The sequence below is a fragment of the Phascolarctos cinereus genome, unplaced genomic scaffold (genome assembly GCF_003287225.1).
Source record: "Phascolarctos cinereus isolate Bilbo 61053 unplaced genomic scaffold, phaCin_HiC Scaffold_4;HRSCAF=312, whole genome shotgun sequence".
NCBI lineage: Eukaryota > Metazoa > Chordata > Mammalia > Diprotodontia > Phascolarctidae > Phascolarctos > Phascolarctos cinereus.
In genome coordinates, this window is record NW_027555847.1 from 64,221,456 (window position 1) to 64,242,185 (window position 20,730).

General features: G+C 44.8%; 1 protein-coding gene across 1 annotated transcript in view; it reads left to right on the forward strand.

Annotated features, from left to right (window-relative positions):
• The window catches only part of HDAC11 (histone deacetylase 11), a 50,273-nt gene that overhangs the window by 23,587 nt on the left and 5,956 nt on the right, over positions 1 to 20,730 (forward strand). The window contains exons 4-9 of the mRNA XM_020981247.2: positions 7,435 to 7,551; positions 10,705 to 10,747; positions 16,321 to 16,397; positions 17,230 to 17,292; positions 17,872 to 17,968; positions 19,932 to 20,110. Coding sequence (XP_020836906.1) covers positions 7,435 to 7,551; positions 10,705 to 10,747; positions 16,321 to 16,397; positions 17,230 to 17,292; positions 17,872 to 17,968; positions 19,932 to 20,110 — 576 coding nt within the window. The remainder of the gene's footprint in view (positions 1 to 7,434; positions 7,552 to 10,704; positions 10,748 to 16,320; positions 16,398 to 17,229; positions 17,293 to 17,871; positions 17,969 to 19,931; positions 20,111 to 20,730) is intronic.

The window sequence follows — 20,730 nt, forward strand, 5'->3', positions numbered from 1 at the left end:
CATTGTTGAATGCCTGTGAAACCTGGACAGTATACTAGCGCCATGCCAGGAAACTGAATCACTTCCATTTGAATTGTCTTAGAAAGATTCTGGAGATCACCTGGAAGGATAAGGTACCAGACACTGCCAAGCGTTCAAACTCTACTTCACAGAGCACAACATTGGGCTGGCATGTTGTTCGGATGCCAAATGTACGCTTGCCTAAAAGACTATTTTCAGAGAACTCATACAAGGCGAGCGCTCACGTGGTGTCAGAGAAAATGGTACAAGGATACTCTCACGGTCTCTCTTAAGAACTTTGGGATTGATTGTATGACATGGGACGCACTGGCACAGGACCACCCAGCTTGGTGTGCTGTCATTAGAGAAGGTGCTGTGCCCTATGAGCAAAGCAGAATTGAAGTAGCTCAAAAAAGTAGCCACTCCAGAAGTAGCTTTTGTGAGATGCATACATTTAGAGAATCCACCCCAAATGTTCACGTGGACTATCTGTGCCTGACCTGTGGTAGAGCATTCTGAGCTCTGACCAGCCACAGTTGGACACACTATAACTTAACTCTAACATACTGATGTCATTTTGATCCTCTTTGAAAATGAAGGAAAACGGCCAACCAACACTCATTGTCAGAAATGTTTGCCATTCACAATTTAGGTTACCACTGTTGTACTGCTGATTCCAAAATATACAGCATGTCACAGAAGGCTGTGATTGAGCTATTAAAGCTTAAAACGTCACTAAAACTTTTGAGACACCCTACGTATTTCTGGCCCTTAACTTAAGCTCCTGTATTTTACACTTTTTTATTTGGACATCCTGCTATTATTTGAACCTTTTAATTCATTTCCCCCAAAAACCTTCTAGTATCAGTTTGCCCTTGGCTATTGGCTGTACCAGTAGGCTATCAGCTGTACCACTACCATCCTCCAGATGCATAACTGTAGGCATTGTTGACTCTTCCTCTCTCATTCCCATCTAGTCAATTCAGTGGGTCCTGTCTGGGATTTGTGCATTACTCTCTAGCTCTTTCCAATGTCACCAACCTCCAGACCAGGCCTGAATTACCTCACAACTTCCTACATGATCTCAAAGGTAGTAGAAAACTTAGTGTCCAAGGGATCAGGTTCTTTTTCTGGCTTTGGCACATACTTACCTGTGTGCTCTTGGACTAGTCCCTTAACTTCTCTGGGCCTCAGTCCTTCATCTTTCAGTTAAAATGAGGCATTGGGACTAAATGATTATTAAAGTAAAATCTATGTTTTTTGCAATTTTTGCTTGTCCTTTTTTTCCAATTGAAACTGGTTATTAGATGAATCTTTTCTAAAATATCAGTTCTGTCAAATTTTTCTGATCAAGAATCCATCTATAATGGTGCTGTATTCTTATCACATCAAATTCAAACTTCACTCATCTGGGTTGTTGCCTTTCATACATGGTGTTCATCTCACACAACCTTGTGTGTTGTTGTTCTTGTTGTTGAGTCGTTTTCACAAGTGTCCAACTCTTGGTGACCCCATTTGAGGTTTTCATGGCAAAGATCCTGGAGTGATTTGCCATTTCCTTATCCAGCTCATTTTACAGATGGGGAAACTGAGGCAAACAGGGGTAAGTGACTTGCCCAGGGTCACACAGCTAGTAAGTGTCTAAGGCCAGATTTGAATTCAGGAAGGTAGGTTTTCCTAACTTCAGACCTGGCACCATATCCTCTGCGCCATTACTTTCCAATAGGAGCCTTCTGCTGTGGCCAAGACAGTTTCCTTACTCTCTCTTGAACATGCTAAGTTCATTCTTACCTCTGTATCTTTGCTTATGCTATTCCTCCTGACCATAATGCCTTTCCTTTTTTATCTAATAATTCAGATGCTATGCATCCCTTCAGTCCTACTTACTCCATGAAATCTTTCCAGAGTGACTAACCCCCAACCCATAGTAATGTTTCCTCTCTCATTGAATTCCTTCAATATTTAGGCATAGTTTTTATGTAGTTTCTCTTATGATTAAGATGCTTTAGACTTGTTTTCCAACTATTTCATCAACTGAACTTGATGTTTTTCTATGTGAATTTTAGGTAGAAATTTAAAGGTGGGCAATGTGTCCTTCTACTGCTTCTGTACCCTCCACATATGGTAGTACAAGCATAAGTGACTTCTCAGTGAATTGATTTTGTGACTAAGTTGAGGCTACATGACTCAGTAGAAAGAGGTCTAGGTGGGGAGCCAAGAGCAGTGGGGCCTAATTCAGGCTCCTCCACTACCCAGCTGTGTAACTTTGGCTAAGTCATTTGAGTTCTGTGAGCCTCTGTCTCTTCATCTGTATAATGGGATCCATTCCAACTCCAACATTCCATGACTCTTAAGTTCATCCTTACACTCCAGGTGTGTTTTGGAGGATTGGCAAGATCTCGATCTTAAGAGGCATGGAGTGGTGCTCAAAGAAAACTGGATAGTGGATATGGGAGTCAGAAGACCTGCAGTAGAGTCCTGAGTTTGAGCTGTGTGATCTGAGGCAAGGTATTTAACCTCTCTGGGTCTCCATCTCCTCCTCTTTATAATGAGGAAGTTAGACTAGGTCTCTTAAGTCCTTTTCTAGCTCTAAGTGCTGTGATCTCATGAGTAAAATATCCATCTTTTAGTCTGTCATCAGATGAAACTCTCTCATCCCTGTTTCATTAATGACTGGGACTACAAGTCTCCATACCTTAGGATCCTTGATTTAGAGCTAGAGACACCTTAGAAATGATATTGTCTAACCCTACTCATCTTAGAGAAGAAGAAGCTGAGGCTTGGAGAAGGGAGATGACATTCTGAAGCATTCTCCTGTTCCAGTCCTCCTCTGGCACCTTGTCCTGCCATAGGGATGACCACGAGCTCTAGGAAGATATGTTGTCATAGAGAATGCTCTGGCTGGTCCTACCACATTGTTCTGAAGGCAGGCCTAGTAATCAGCTGGGATTGTTGACTAAGGATCAGCCTAGTGAGGTGTTGAGAGACTCATCAACAGAAGGTCCACCACCAGGTAATGCTTTGTTTTTGACCACAGCAATTCCTGAAGACTGTCTTATGTGGTATGCAGGGGTTGCAATCTGTGTCATTGGAGGAAGTGCTCACTCACAGTGATGAAATCCAGATCTTTTGAAGGGTTGAAGTGAGTATGAATCCTTACCTCTTCCTTTCCATAAGCACCTCATCATGATGTGGACAGAATGGGAGCTACTAAGTTCAGCGCCCAGGACTGGCAATGTTCACCTTTCCCCTGATTTTCTTGGATAAATAATCTATGTCTGTAAGTGTCTGAAGCCAGATTGGAGCTCTGGTCTTCCTGATTTTAGGCCCAGCACTGTCTCACCTAGCTGCTGACCTCAAAGGTTGTCTTATATCCAACACCCTCATTTTACTCGAGGAAGCAGACCCAGAGACATTGAGTGAGTCTCCTGAGGTCACTCAGATTGGGAGGGATAGTGGTGGGAGTTGAACCCAGGTGCTTTGACTCTAAACCCAGTACTGTCTCCATTGTATCACACTGCTTCCCAGTGGTGATGAAATGTGGATAGCGCTCATGCAGCAGGAAGGGGTCTTAGAAATAATTTATTCCAAACCATTTTATAGACCACACTGAGGCTCTGAAAAGGGAAGAGATTTGCCCAAGGCCACATTGCTTATATTATGGAGACTTAGGTTGTCTTAGATCTTGACTGTGATAGCTTTGAACAGTTGGAGAAGGTGATAGCTGGAGGCAAATGGTTAGTAACTGGGCACTCATTTTTGTTAATATAAATAACTATTTATTGAATACTTACTATGAGACATTGTGATAAGCACTAACAAGAAACAAAAAAGGGCTATATCCTTAAGGAGTTGGGGTGGTGGTTAGACAAGTACACAAAGGATTCTAATGCAAAGCTTGATAGAAGGGAATTCAACTGCTCTTTACATCACTGACCATCCTCTTCTTTCAGATATTCTTTCTCCACCTTAACTGCTGGGTTTTTTTTTTTTTTTTTTTTAATGTTTTATTGCTGTTATTTCTTGGGTTCTACAATCTCTCTTTTTATGATCTGATCTACTCCCATGATCATCTCCAAGCCAATGACACCCACGTCTATACACCTAGCCCTTACCTCTCCCCTGAACTCCATTCCTGCACCTCCAAACACTCGCTGGATAGCTCCACTTGAATATCCCTCTGGCATCTCAAACTCAACATATCCCAAATTAAACTCATCCTGAACCTAGCCCTCTTCTAAACCGCCTCTCCCACCATCCTCTCAGTCCCCATTTTTCTCATCTTTTGACCCTTACTCTTTCTCATCCCCTTCCTGAATCAGTTGCCAAGTCCTATCATCCATCCTTTTCTCTACACTCAGATTGCCCTAATTCAGCCCCTCAGCATTCCTTGTGTGGACTATCATAATATCCTCCTAACTGCTCTTGCTTTCTGCTTTCTATCTCTTCTACCTCCAATCCAGCCTTCACAGGGTTGTTGTAATTATCTTCTGAAGGTATAGGTCTGACCATGTCATAAGATCATAGACATAGAACAAGAAGAGACCCATTCATCCAACTCCATTATTTTACAGTTGAGGAAACTGAGGCCGGGGAGGTTAAGTGGTACACCCAAGATCACAAGTTAAGTAGTCATGGTCAAGGCGAAGATTTGAACCTAGGTCCTCTGACTCCAGTGTCAGTCCTTTTTTCACTATGTCATCCCTGCTTTAAAACTTTCATTGACTTCCTATTGCATCTGGGATGAAATAAAAGCTTTTTAGCGTGCTGTTGAAAGCTTTTTCCAGTTTGGCTCTACCCTGACTTTCTAGCCTTGATTTTGTGTTATTCCTTGCCTCTGCTCACTCTGTGTTGCAGCAGAATTGGCCTGCTAGTTATTCTCCAACTTCCCCATGCCATCTTCCCACCTCTGTTTATTCATATGAACAAACCCTCTCTGATGCCTGCAGTCCACTTTCTCCCCTACAACATTCAGAATCCTTCTCTCCCTCTTATCTGAAGCCTTCCCAGTTCTCCATGTCTTCTTCCTCATAAATCTGCTTGGAGGCACTTTATCTTCTCTCTCTTATCCTTTGCACTCTCTCATTTGTATTACACTAGTTTGTGCTGCTCTTGGTAAGCTCCATGAGGGCAGGGGCTTTCTCCATTTTGTTTTTGTATCCCTAATATCTTACATAGTGCCTTGCACTGAGTAGATGTGTGTTTGTTGAATTCAACTAAGTTGAAGGGATAGAGCATATAACAGGAGATCAGAGGAGGAAGAAAGCAAGGCTTCATGAAGGAGGCAGTGTTTGAGCTGGGCACACAGAGAGATATATGGGGGTATGTAGCATAGGTGGAAGGAATAGTAGGATAATAGGTAGGGAAATGAATGCTGCATTCAGCACATGGTCAGTGCAGCGGTCCCGTATGCTGGGAACATAGTCTATTTGTGGGGAAAGTGTGAGTGATAATGTTCAGTCACAAGCAGGGAAGTGTGAACTGGATTCTTATAGACAGTAGGGAGGCATAGAAGATCTTTGAGCAGGAGAGTGGCATGATCAGAATGTTGCTTCATGGTAAAATGAATTCAGCAGCAGGTTTAGAATGTATTGGAAGGGAAGAGATTGGAATAAGGAAGACAAGATTAGGAGGCTATTGTAGCTGTCTAAGTGAGAAGTAATGACATCCTGAGCTGAGATGGGGGAGTGTAAGTGGGGGTGGCATAGGGAAATAAGGGATAGCTATAAGGGATATTTTGAAAATTGAATTTTTAGCATTTGGCCATGTTTAGATGTGGAGAGTAAGGGAGAGGGGGAATAAAAAAAGAAAAGATGACTCCAAGAGTCTGAGACAGAGTGCCTGGCAGGTTGGAGGTCCCATCAGGAAAAATAGGAAAGTCAGGAGGAAAAACAGGTTTGAGGGAGAAGAAGAGTTTGGTTTTAGACCCGGTGAGTCTGAAGTACAAGTAGGGCACCCCAGTGAAGACACCTGGCAGACAGTTAGAAATGTGGGACTGGATGCTAGGAGAGAATCTGGAGCTGGAGAGGGAAACCTGTATTTCTCAGTGGCTTCTCTTGTAGACTCTAGACCTGAGAAGTCCTGTAATGGAGCAGTGATGTAAGCACAGCTAGCAATTAATACCATTAAAGTATCTTGGTAGGTTTGTTTTTTTCAATTAAGCTGATGTCTTTGGCTGGTCTTAGACTGAGTATATTATCAGCTTTGGTGTGTCTTTGTGAATGTGTGTGTGTGTGTGTGTGTGTGTGTGTGTGTGGTGTGTGTATTCTTACCATGGATGCCCCTGGGTGACCCAAGCACTTCACTTATCCTTGAACCTGATCAACCCCTGACAACCCAACCCAATCCAACACCTGGAAAAAATGAATTGTGCCTTTCTGGGTCATAGTTACTTGAATGGGAAAATAATTTACTCCCTCTCTGCTCCCCAGAGCCCCATTTTCCTTGTCTGTGAAACAAGGGACACAAACTCAGTGACCTCGGAAGGTCCATTCCCACTCTGAATCTTCTGTTTTAAAACCTGTCTGAATTCTGTAGTGTCGTGGGAGCTGAGCCCTTCTCAGCTCAGAGCAGAGCCTTGGCCAGATCCAGGCACCCAGAGGTCATTTGGTGAATGCTAGAAATGTATTTCCACCTGGAAATAGCTCATCCATTATCTCCTTTCCCTCATAATGGGCAATCATCTTACCCCACCCTCTGAACCGTGCTATTTCCTAGGAGGCAAACCAGCAAAGAGAAACATTCTTTGGGGATGATTCTTCCCCCATGACAGAGCTGCATTTGGAATCAGAAGAGCTGAGTTTGAATGCTGGCTCTGGTACTACCTCTGTGACCTTAAGCAAGTCACAGAAACTCTTGGGGCCTCTGTTTCCTAATTTGTAAAATCGGGGGGTTGGGTTAAATGATCTCAAAGGACCCATGTAACTCTATCTACATCCATGGCCCTATTCCCCGGGAGTGAGGCCATTTGGAAATTTCTTGTAACTATTCCAGAACCTTAGGAGTGCCTCTAGATGGAACCACAGAGCACTGACTGCCTGAGGAATGTAAGTGGACCTCACTTTATGAATTCTGCCATGCCAAATCAGCAGTTACAAACCAGTAAATTGAGGGGAGGGGAGGCATTATTTTCATCCCAAAAGGGTCTATCCTACTTGTAAAGTAAACATTCTGGATGTGGTGTCTTTATGTGGCCAGTTCTTCCAAAGTATTCAAACTATAGTTTGTTTTATAAAAATTCAATTTCCACGCATGCCACTGTGGAGCACTGCTGTTGTAAAACATCCATTGGCAGTCGGCAGAATTTGTGGGCTTCTGGAAGGGCTCCTTCCTCGCTAGAGGATAACCTGAGTCTGGGGAGAAATTAGCTTACAAGGTCTACAGGCATTCATCAAGCACTGAGTATGCTCCTTGTTTCTGTGTCTTCTCCCCCAGTGGTCCTTTGTAGTGGCAACGATCACGGAGATTCCACCAGTCTTCTGTCTTCCTAACTTCGTGGTGCAGAGGCATGTTCTAAGGCCTCTAAGGACCCAGACAGGAGGAACCATTATGGTAAGATGAGTCCGTGTTCTCTCTGCCCTCTCGTAGATGGGTGTTGGCTGGGAGCACAGTGGTGAGGAGGAAGATGGTGCTGGAAAGAAGGGACAGATGTCCCTTGATCTTCCCTTTCATTCTCAGCTCCTGGGCTACTTAGGACCAAGCATCCATTCCTTGTTCTTCCAATGCCTGGTATGGAGTCTTGTCCATTCCGTCCTTATCCATGCCATATGTCCACGAGGCATGAAGGCAAATAGCAGTAGCTCGTATTGGGTTGCACCAGCAGGTCTTATCAGATGTGTGAGCCCATTTTTGGCTCATTGGGAAGGGAGGTAGATACCACACAAAAAGTGACTAGAATTTAGGGAATATTGGGACCTGAAAGGTCCTTAATGAGTAAATGACTGTCTTGATTATTGTTCCTATGTAAGAGGAGAACCAAGAGTCCATTATCAATTATTCTAAAGTTGAATGGACTACCTCAGAAGGTAATGAGTTCCTTGTCTCTGGAGGTCTACAACAGGAGGCTGAAGGACAAATTGAGAGTCATGATAGGGATTCCTGCTTTAGGCTTGGGTTGGATTAGATGACCTCAGCAGAGAGACTCAGAGGTAGCTGTGGTACACAGGAAAGTCCTTGGAGTCAGAGAGCCTAAGCTTCTATCCCACCTCTGGCACTTGTGACTTTGGGCAGATCCCTGAACCTCTCTCAGTCTCAGTTTCCTCTCCTATAACAGAAAGGGGCCAAGCTAAATTTCCTTTGAGGTCCTTTCCAGTCTATATCTGAGAGCCTATGAGCCATTCTGGCCCAGAGATTCTAGAATTGTGAAATTCTACGTATGGATGATTCCCTTCCATCTTTGAGTTTGTGGCCATCTCTGAAGGTATCTTGGATACCTGAGAGGGCAGTGAGGGATGGGCAGGGTGTGTGTGCTTTTGGACTGGATGAATTTGTCACACCCTTGTTGAACACCTACTCTCTGCTCAGACTTGTGTTGAAGTCTAGGGGAAGATGCATTGCTCCTTCTCAAAGAACTTTTAGAGGGGAGATAAGGTAAATCTGCAAGAAATGATCAGGGAACAAGTTAAAGCTCTATGTGGCACAAGCTGATTAATCATGACAACTATAATACTAACAATTCCCTTAAAAGGGAAGCAAATCCTTTTCATCTCTTTCATCCCATGGAACCCTCTCAACAGCCTTGTGAGGTAGGTCCATGAGACCATAGATGTAGAGCTGGAAGGATCTTCGAGGTCATCTAGTCCAATCCCCTCCTTTTGCTGATAGGGATACTGAGGCCCAAAGAAGTCCTGTGACTTTCCCAAGTTCATATATGGAGTAAGTATAAGAGCTGGGATGTGAACTCAGGTTCATATTCTTCCACTGAACCGTGCTGCATCCCAGGCATTAGGTATTAGTTCTCATTTTTCATGAGGCCCAAAGATGGGGAAGGACTTTCCAAAGGTCACACAGTTGGTTCATGGAAGAGCTACGATTAGAACCCAGGTCTCAGGGCAGCTAGGTGGCACAGTGGATAGAGCACTGACCATGGATTCAGGAGAACCTGAGTTCAAATCCAGCCTCAGACACATAACACTTACTAGCTGTGTGACCCTGGACAAGTCACTTAACCCCATTGCCTAGCCAAAAAGAAAAATGAAAAAGAAAAAAATAACCCAAGTCTCTTTACTCCCAACCCAGGGCTGTTTTCAATAGATTATGCTTCCTTTCCTCAGGATCCCCAAGCTGTTATAGCTGGTCCTTCCTCCATCCTGTCTTTGGTTGGCAGCCTTGAGCCAGCACAGTTCATTAATAATACACCCTTCATGAAATATGGATGGCCAGCTTCCCCAGGAAGCGTGTATACTACATTCTTCACACCCGAGAAAGCTCCCTTTGGGCATGCCAGCTTGAGGAAGGTGATCCCCAAGGCCAAGACTAAGACGTGGGGCATACAATATTAATATGAAGGTGACATAGATAATATGTTGGGTGGCAGAATCAAGATGCAGTAGACAGATAATGTAGTGTAATAGAAAAAATGAGGGATTTGGAATCCACAGACCTGGGTTCAAATCCAGACTTCTGTGACGACCACTTTGACCTTTGGCTTCAGAGACTCCATTTTCTCACTATCACTGAGGGGATTGAATAATGTGATCTTGGTTTTCCCTTCTGACTCCAGAGCCTAACATCCTAAGTTATTAAATATCTGAGATCAGCTTTAAAACAGTGCCCAATACTTTGGCTCAGACCAGACTCCTGAGCCAACGTGCTGGCACAGGCCTGGGGATCTTATTAAATTCCTGAATGTCCTTCCAAACCCATTTCCTATAATGGACCTCAAAAATGCCCTGGCCAAATGGGATTCTCTCCCCATTCTATGCTTTCCTAGAATTTTCTTTACAAGCCCCTCATTAGACTTATCATCGTCTACCTTGTGTTTTGGTTATTATATACATGCCTTATCTCCCCCTACTAGACTGTAAGCCCTTTTGGGGTGGGGACAATGTTTTATATAGCTTTTTGTCTCTCATGGGGTTCAGCACAGGCCCTTGTACTGGTAGGTCTTCAGTTAATATCCATTTAGTTGAATCAGAAAACGGTTATATGGTTCTCGGATTAGAAACGTTCAGTAGATTTATCGTAAGGGAAGAGGGAATGGGGCAATGCCCAGTAGAGACAGTTACTGGTGGGCAGGCGTTTCTAACTCTTTTAAGGGCTGGGAATGAGCAGTGTTGTCCTCTTCCTTTGGCTGACCTGACGTTCCCTTTCCCCCACACCACCTCCCAACAATGCCGTAAGAGCTTACCTTTATGATAGGGCTTCATGGCTTTCAGAGTGCTTTCTTCTCAGTAATCCTGTGAGGAAGGCAATGCAAGATGGAAAAATGAGGCTCACGAGAGCAAAGTTGATTTGCCCCCAATGTACAGCTAATCAGTAGTAGAGCTGGGTTTGGAAGCCAGATCTTGTGACTCCAAATCCAGAACTCCTTCCAGGCCTCTCCTCTTTTTCTGCACCATTGCTCTGTGACCAACTGGCCGAGAATGTTGCCCAGGAGGCTTAGGGCTTCACCACTTCTGGATTGTTGGGTAGAGGAGAATAGGCCCCTTGCAAACCTGAAAAAATGCCTTGGTGTTCATTCTCTCTCTGTGCTTGTTCCCAAAGGCTGGGAAACTGGCTATTGAACGAGGCTGGGCCATCAACATAGGTAAGTACAACAGGGAATTCAATCTGGAAGAGCCTTGGTGTGTGTGTGTGTGTGTGTGTGTGTGTGTGTGTGTGTGTGTGTGTGTGTGTGTGTGTCCCTGTCCCTCATTCTTCAGCCTGAGTACTCCCAGTTGACTTTTAGGAGATGGACCCTTGAGAGGTTCAGATTTGTTTGGACCCTTTGTTGGGTTTATTTATTTATTTTCTTACAAAATTTTTTTACAAAAATCCACAGAATTTATTTTTACAAAATCCACAGTATCCTAGTACTAGAGGTGACCTTCTCATTTTATAGTTGAGGAAACAGGCGCAGAGAGGTGGAGGTCACACAGACCCAGGAATCAAGCTGGGGTCCTCTGACTCCTTCACCTAGGCTTCTTTCCCTTGCAGCTCTTTCTCATAAATGGTATTGTTCCTCAAACTCTCAAGGATAAGCCTTGTCAAGCTAGGGTTGGCTTCATGTGTGGGAAGAATGAGCCACCACCTAAGTGGTATAATTTGTGGTGCCCAGCAAGATCCCTCTGCCCAAAGGAATCTCCCTGACTGGTTTGTCATGAAGTCTAAAATGGCACCCCTTGGTGTCATTTCTTAAAAGCTTTCTGGAACTTGGATCATCCCAAGGTTATGCATAGGTAGGAGGTAGGAGGACACACATACACACACACACACACACACACACACACACACACACACACACACACACACCCCATGCCCACAGAGAGGTGGAGAAGGATGAAGCTCTTTCCTTCTTAGACTTGAAACCACGGTATTTTTCTGGTCTGTTAAGAAAGCCCCTCCTGTTCTGTTGAGGGTCCTTAGTGCCATCCTCATCTCACTTACACTCAAGTCCACATGGCTCATCTCTTGCCAAGTGTCTCATCATGCCAACCTTCGCCACATCTGTGTCTGTGCCCCCCACCCTGCTGTAGGCCCTCATCCCCTCATGGCTGACCTCTGTAATAGTTACAGCAGCCTGCCGGTTGGTCTCTGCTTCAGTCTGGCTTCCCTCTAATCCATCCTTCCCCTAGCTGCCAAAAAGGTTTTCCTAAAGTGGAGGTTTGACCGTATCACCTTCTTCCTGCTCCTATTCAATAAACTGAAATGGTTCTCTATTACTTCTAGGTTCAAATATAGAATGTAAATATAAAATTTGATTTTTAAAGCCCTTCCCAGTTTGTCCCCCTCCTATCCTTTGAATTTTCTCACACTTTCCTCCCCTTCACGTACTGAACAATTCAGCTACACTGATGATCTACATGTACATATGACTCCCGTGCTTTTCACTGGCTGCCCCCATACCTGGAACACACCCCTTCCTGCCCTCCAACTCCTCACTTCCTTCAAGACTCATCTCAAATCTCACCTTTTGTAGGAGCTCTTTCCCAGCCTTCACCCCTCCTCTCATGTCTTCGTTCTGACATGACCTTCCATTTATATAGTATATATCTTGTATGTAAGTAGTTATTTTCATGTATCTACAATGCTTATTAGTATACTGCCTGGCATATTAAGTAACCACTTAAGAAATGCCTAATGATTGTCTGGCTTCTGGAAGAGTAGACTTAAGGGAGGCTGGGGAAGCCATGCCAGCTCCAGAGGGGCAGATGATGAAGGCGGTTGCCAAGGATGCGCTTGGTGGCAGCTGTCACGGGGGAAGCCTGCTCTTGTCATCAGCTCCATCACTCCAGCAAAAGTGGACATTCCAGCCTGCGAAGCTGGTGGTAGCTCTGGTGATCTGGTCTGGAACTGGCACTGACCTCTTGTTTTAATCCCATTGCTGGGTCAGGTCTTCACCACAGGGAAGCTGTATTGATCTGTTGTCACTAACTTATTTGAAATTTCTTTCCAGAGGAGACTGAAACTCCTGTCCCTTCTTACTCGGACATTAGGATGGCGGATGAAGATGAATTGTGGGGGCAGGCTAAGCTAATTAATTAATATCATGTCTTGATTAATATCATGCATCCCTTAGGCTTCTCTTGTCTTTGCTTCTCAAGAATTGCAATTATATTTGTTGACTGGATGACTCTGTTGTCATCAACAGAGAGGGACCCTGGAAAATGTTAGACCCTAACCACATTTCTGAGTGACCTTTACTTGGGAAACTCTGAGCCCCTTCAGGGTTGTGAGGATCTTCCCAAACAAACACTGTCATCAGCTTCTCTCTGGATTTCTTTGCATCCAGGAGAGACACCTCTTCCTCGGACTATCTTAGGTGAATCACTAGAGTAACTAGAAACACATTTTAGGGCCAAAAAGAACCTTTTATTCTACTGAACTCTGAACAAATGTAAAAAGGGACAAAATTAAACAAAAGTGTAGAATTCAGAGCTAGGCTTAATGTGGCAGTATTGCAGTAGAGTTTCAGACTATTAATATAGCATTTATATAGCATTTTAAGGGGTGCATTCCTTTCCACATTATCTTTTTTGATTCATTATCCCAGTTATAGCTGTAAGGTCAGACACTAAAAGAAGTTAAGTGACTTCCCCAGGATCAAACGTAGCTAATAAGTGTCTGAGGCAGGTTTTGAACTCAGGTCTTCTTGACTCCAAGTTTGATACTCTAGCCACAAAACCACTCAGCTCTCCAGTGTCTAGCTTTGTGCTTTGCCTAGGAGATGGAATTCAGAACTGGATCTCAGAGAGCACCTTGTTCATCCCTCTCATTTACAGACATGGAAGTGAGGGCCAGAGAAGGGAGGCCTCATCTCTTCATCATCATGCAGGAAGCAAGTAGAAGAGACTGAGTTTGAACTCACCTCCTCTGACTCCCAGTCAGTGTCTTTTCTGTGTTAACACCTCACATAGTAATGCCAACTAAATCCTTGATGAATGGATGAATAGCTGCTCCTCAACTTGAGAAGCACATATAAGTGTTTCTTCTCCTGCCCTTTTTTCTGTATCTGTATCTTTAAATATCTGGACCCTGGGCAAGTCACTTAACCCTGTTTGCTTCAGTTTCCTCTTCTGTAAAATGAGCTCCAGTATCTTTGCCAAGAAAAGGCCAAATGGGGTCACGTGACATCAGACATAACTGAAAATTACTGAACAACAATAATAACCTTTTTAAAACTTGGCAGGTTGATTAGACATCATCTTTTTGCCCTCCCCCAAAGGTAGAGGAGGTGTTTGATGATTCAATCCATTATTCCATCCTTAAAACCAGGACTACGATAGGTTGTCTTTTGTTGTCCTAAGCATTAGTATTACTATTATTTATAATAATGAAATCAATTTATGTAGCAGTCTTCTGTTATCCTGTTATTATTCTTAATAATGAGCTCAATTCATACAGCAGTCTTTTGTTATCCTGAGCATTCTTCTTCTTCTTAATAATAATGAACTCAATTTATATAGCAGTTACCGGAATGTTTTCCATAAAACATTCTTGTGAGGTTGGTGGTGCAGATATTCCCATTTTACATGTGCAGAAGCTGAGGCTTAGAGAGAGGTGAAGTGAATGTTTCCATAGTGTCCAAGCCTTCACTCACAGTCAGTGCTCTTTGTAAATGGTGAAGCACTATGTAAATATGAAGTAATCATTGTTGTTATTTGCACTGGGCAAAAAAAAAAAAGATGGGGAGGAAGGGAGAAGATTTGGGGCTGGTTGGATTCTTTTTTTTTTTGGCCCTGGCCAGAAAGCTGGGAAGTCAGTGGCTCTGGTCTTTGGGCATGCACAGCTGCCCTTGGAGCTAAGTGGCTTGCGACGCTGCTGTAGAGCAATGAGACCACCAGAGGGTGCACTTTGTCTGCCCATTATTGACCTGATTAGGTACTCGGAGCTTGGGCTGCAAGCTTGACATCTGAGATTCACAGCATCAGAACCTGTGTGAGAATCCTCCTCCTCTACCCTTGTCACAGTGATTGGGTGAAGGAGGCAGACCTGAGCAAATCCTTCTGCCCCCAGCCGCCCACATGTCCCCTGGTCATCCTACTCCAACTATGTTAAGTGCTAGGCTGCCTGTCCTATCAACCACTCAACCAACACCGTTTCTTAAGCACCTGCTGTGTACCAGGCACTGACCTATATACTGTGGATCTCTAAGACTCCAGAGACCAGGATAAAAGAGCCCCTTCTCTTAAGGAGCTTACGTTTAACAGCATTTACATATCTAGGCACAGACAAAATAGATAAAAGGTGGGTTTGGTGAGAAAGGCACTAAAAATCGGTGGGGTAAGGAAAGGTTTCATTTAGAAGGTGGTCATTGCACTGAGTCTTGGAATTCAGATGGAAACTCAGGATTCCAAGAGGTGTTGGTGAGGGGGGAGGGTATTTCAGGTTTGTGGGACAGCTAGTGCAAAGGCAGACAGATGGGAGATGAGAGATGATGGGAGATGGAGTGTCCTGTTTGAGTGACATCCACGAGGGCAGTTTGACTGCATTGTAGAGTGTGTGAAGGGGGCCAGCCTGCCGGAAAGAAGGGCATTTAAGCAAATGTTTTCAGGGCGTCTGCTGTATAATCAGCTTTTTGACCAACTGTGCCACCGAGGATGGAAAAGACATAAGCCCTGCTTTGAAGAGCCTCTCTGTTGGACAGACAAGATCCCAAGACAATGTTGGTGCTGGCTTGCATGATACAGACTCTGTATATGGTGGGAGGCAGAGGAAGAGAGAGCTCAGTGGGTGCTGGAGTAGTCAGAAAATGCCTTATGCAGAAGGCACTGCTTGAGCCAGGCTTTGGAGGATGGGAAACATGTGATGAAGTAACTGATCTGTAATAGGAAGAGATTGGGCTAGGTGATCCCTAAGGCCCCTTGCAGCTTCCAATCAATGCTTCTCTGCCCTCCAACTTGAATGCTTTATTATTTCTGAAATTGGGAATAAGGTGAGTTACCAGGGGTCACTTGGGGACGGGACAAGTGAGGAATAGTGAGCAAAAGGGCTGGTGGTAGAAAATCTAGCATAAGGTGGGAGACTGGCCAGGATGGGGTAGTCTACACCGGGGAACAGCCCAAAGTGAGGATTGTCCCCCCCCCCAGCTTCTGCTAATGCCTCTTCTTCCTCTGACAGCCCCTTCCATTTGTACTATGTATACGTACACACCATATACACATGCATATATGCATACATATTATATATCTGTGTCTATTTATATCTCTGTATCTTGTTTGCACATCGTTATTTGCAAATCATCTCTCCCACTCAGAACGGGAGCTTCTTGAGAGCAGGGACTATTTCTTGCCTTTCTTTGTAACCCCAGTGCTCACCATAGTCCTGGAACATAGTAGGTGCCTAGTCAATGTTTATTGACTGACTGCTAGAATAGCTTAGGGAAACCAGATTACAGCAGGTCATTTGCCATGACCTTATGCAGGTTTTCTTCTTCAGGGACCATTAAGTTCCTGGAAGATTGGAACTTGTCCATGCCTTGTAGAGAGGAGAGGATCTTAGAAAGGGATGAGGAGACTGCAAGAAAGTGAACTAAAATAGACTTTCACCCTTTCTGAGGGCCCTTATCTGAAGCTGAGGTACTAGGGAGTCAGAGCTGGTAGGAGAGGGAGGGATGTGGTCTGACAGGAGGGGACAGGGCACTGAAGGGAAACACCAGTTGAATGGTTTCTTTTCTTGCAGGTGGTGGGTTCCATCACTGCTCCAGTGACAAGGGAGGGGGATTTTGTGTCTATGCTGATATTACACTCTCTATCAAGGTACGACCTATGGTGACGATGCCTTCAAGTAAAAGACACATGGGAGGTAGACCATCTGGATCACAGGACTTGGAACTAAAAAGGACCTTAGAGGTCATCTAGTCCAACGGTGGTCCAGCCAGAACCCAGTACTCTGAGGAGTCAAAGGCCAGCACTCTTTCCATTAAACCACAACAGTGAGCCAGGCCTTAAGAAGTGGTGGACATAAACTGACTGGGAAGATGATGGAGGTGAAGACACAGGAAAGGGGGCCTAAGGCAAATCTGACCCCTCCCCCACAAAAGGGGGAAAAAAAGCCCAGAAAGAATGGATTCTTAATTCTTTGAAACTCTGGGCTTGACCCTAACCCAAGACAGAGAATAAGCCTCTCGGTGAAAAACACTCTCCCTCTTACACTAAGTATAGCCAGAGGCTGAAGAGGGCACCGAACTTAGGATATTAGTCTTCATTGAGACCTGGGGTGGGCCAGAGGGGCAAACGCCTGGTAACTACCACCACCACCAGTCATAATGGTAGCTGGCTTGTGAATATGAAGGGTTTGAAACATTCAACTTTGCATTCTGTCAGTGAACTGTTAGCAGAGGGTCTTTCCCCCAACTGCCCTCTTTCAGCTCCCAAAGGGAAGCCACTGGCAGACAAAATATCTCACTGGAATGAGATGGCCACTTATTTGGAGAGGAAGTTTGAGTCTTAGGTAAGAGCCTTATAAGGCAAGTATGTAATGAAATATAAGAGTTCTCTAAACTACTGGGAATTTTGAACAATCAGTTATTTGCCTGGTGGGTGTTGATTTCTCTGCTTCCCCTTTCTCTCCCTTCTCTCTCCTGAGCAGTTTCTGTTTGATCGAGTAGAAGGAGTCTCAAAAGCCACTATTATTGACCTGGATGCACACCAGGTGGGTCCCCTGTCCTATGTGGGAAGGAAGCCTCAGAATCAGTGTCCTGTCTCAATAGTCCGTGACTCCCCCTGATTCTTCCTCCCAATCAGTGTGCACTATCACGATATTAAAGCCTCCACACAAACACACTCCTACTTACACACCCACACAATATCAGAGGGCATCGGGCTGCCCAGGGATAGATGCTGCTGAATGTCATAAGGGGAGATGGAGGAAGGCTTGGGGTCACCATCTTTGGAAGTCTCTACATACAAGGGAATGTGTGGCGTTCCTTTCTGGCAACAGTCAAAAGCAGTCCTGGGTTAAAAGTACTTACTTGTGCCCTATGCCAATAAAATTGTAGGACCAATCTCTATCCATAATAATAGTGATATGACAATGACAATGGTGTGGATAGCTGCCCCTCTTTGCACAGAGCTTTAGCAGATTACACTCATCATTTCATCTGATTCTCACAACAACCCTGGGAGGTTGGCACTGTGTGCATTTTTGGCATTCTTCATGCTGGCATTGGCATTGCTGGCATGTTAACATTGTCTTCCAGAAGACGATCACTAGTGGTGTGTTTTCCCCTAGGGAAATGGCCATGAGAGGGATTTCATGGACGACAGCCGAGTGTACATCGTGGATATCTATAACCGCAACATTTACCCAGGGGATGGGTTTGCTAAACGTGAGTCTGCTAAATTGTTAGACTGGTGGTCCCGGGGGTGATTTCCTTGTGGATGAGGTGTAAGGCGGCAATGTCAAAATGTCAAAATGTGCTTGAGAAAGAAACCAGTATATATTTTTTAAATTCATAAGTACGAGTGTCCAGGCATCCTCTCCCCTATACCCCATCAAACACATGTACCCAGTTGGGTTGGGTCGTGAGAGATCATTTGTAGGCCAGTTGTCTGGGACTCCAAATTCATTTTCCCATGGCAATAATGATAGAGGGGCCATTCAGGTCCCCTAGAGGCCTGTCTAGCCCATCGTATAAATGAAATACTTGATTTTCCCTGCTGCAGTTACTCATTGTTTATGTGGGAGAATGTGTCTTAGGTTCATCTGGGAATCTGGGAGGTGGGGAACATACTTTCCCCTCCACTGTAGCTGTGTCTTAGAAGAAAATCTCTTTTCTCCATTCCCTGTTCTGGATCATTCCCCTTTCATTTACATGAGTGTATTGTAGGAGAGGAGTATTTATGAGGTGATGTTTACATCTCAGGGACAGTCTGTGTATATCATTCAGCCCTAATTCTTGGATCTTTTATGATATTCTCCAACTCCCTGAAGAGAAGAAGAGAAAGGGAGGACCAGTATCACTTCCTCCACCTCCTTCTTATGTTGTTCCAGACCATCTTTCGGGACAGTGAGCTGGGAGCCATTCCCGGGCCTTCTTCTGGGATCAATTCCAGCTGATACACCTCAGTTTGGTTGTGCTGACTGGGCCTGACTTTCTAGCTTTACCGCCTATGAGTCGATAGGATTTGGAGCTGGGATGGGCCTTAGAGATCCTTCAGTCCCAGCTCCTCACTTTATAGATATGGAAATGAGGAGGAGAGAAGAGGACTTTCCCAGGGTCACATGGTAGTAAGGAACAGAGCTCATACTGGAACCCAGGTCCTTTGACTGAAAATCCAGTGTTCTTTCTGGCATGCTTCAGTTACACATATTATTGTATTTAATCTTCACAACAGCTCTCTGAGGTAGGCGGTACTATTAGCTCCATTTTACAGATGAGGAAACTGAGACAAACAGAAGTTAAGTGATGTGTCCAGGGCCACCCTGCTAGTAAATATCTGAGGAAGGACTTGAACCCAAGTCTTTCTGACTCACAAGTCCACTCTATCCATTATACTAAACTACCTCTCACCCTGATGAGGAAGCTGGTGGCACAGTGAATAGAGTGCTGGGTGTGGAGTCATGAATATCTGAGTTCAAACCTGGCCTCAGACACTTCCTAGCCATGTGACTGTGGGCAAGTCACTTACCCTCTGTTTGCCTCAGTTTTCTCAACTGCAAAATGGGGATCATCATAGCACTTACCTCCCAGGGTTGTCGTGAGGATCAAATGAGATAATATTTGTGTAAAAAGTGCTTTGCACAGAGCCTAATAATTGGTGCTGTGTAAATGCTTATTCCCTTCTCTTCCCTTTCCCCCTACTGCTACTGACACACAGACTATATCAGAGCTAGAATCCAGTCCAAACCCCTAATTTTACAAAGGAAGAAGCTGAGGCCCCCAAAAGTGAATAAATGGCTGAGCTAGATCCCCACCTGCAGACTTACATCCATCTCTCTTCATGGTGCCTCTTTACGGCATCTCCTCACCTTCTCTTCTCTATTAGAGGGCGGGACCCTGAGGGTACGGGCCATAGGCAGGTGAGTTTTGCTGAGCAGAGGGCCAAAGAAAGGTGGGCATGGGTGCCTGGGAATCAGGAGACCCAGGGGGGCACCAGAGAAGGGACGGACTGAAGATACCAAGAGGCTTGAATTGAGGTGGGAGGGGAAGGGTGCCAGAGCTACGACTTTGCTACCTTGATATTTTGCTGCCTGGGGGATGAAAGTGGTGGCAAGACTCAATCCACTGTCATCTCTGCTAGGAGTCCGCACAGTCCAGGCCTCTGCTAAAGCCTCCCCCTAACTTTTAGGTGCCATCAAGCGGAAAGTTGAGCTGGAGTGGGGAACAGGAGATCAAGACTACCTGATGAAGGTGGACGAGCATGTGAAGGGGGCACTGAGTGATCATGAGCCCGATGTGATCATCTACAATGCGGGCACAGACATCCTGGATGGTGACCCTCTGGGAGGGCTCTCTGTGTCTGCCGAGGTGAGTCCAGCTCTCTGGGCTTGGGTTCGAACGACTCTGCTGCCATTTAAAAGCCACCTGGAAATGGAGAGGCTCTGAATGGTCCTTGGATATCAGTCATATCCCCTGAGGATTAGGGGGAAGTTACGGGGCTTAAATGACAGTGGGGAATTCTGGGGTTAAGTTTAAGAAAGAGCTTCCTGCCAGGGAGGGAGGGAGGAATGCATGAATGAATGAATGAATAAGCATTTAATGTGCTGAGCACTGCACTGAATGGTGAGAATACATGTACAAAATTAAAAACAGCACTTCCTCAGGGAGCTTAGATCCTCTGACCACAGTTCAGCCTCCCCTCCACTCAGCTGCCAAAGTGATGACATAGGTCACATACCCCCTACTCAATGCATTCCAGTGGCTCCCTATTCCTTGCTAGATCAAATTTAAAATCTTCTTTTTGGCACTGAAAGCCCTTCGCAACTTGGCTCCTTCCCACCTTTCCTGACTTCTTTTTGAAATATTTTTTTTCTTTTTCTTTTAAGGCAATTGGGGTTAAGTGACTTGCCCAGGGTCACACAGCTAGTAAGTGTCAAGTGTTTGGTCTGAGGCTGGATTTGAACTCAGGTCCTCCTGACTTCAGGGCT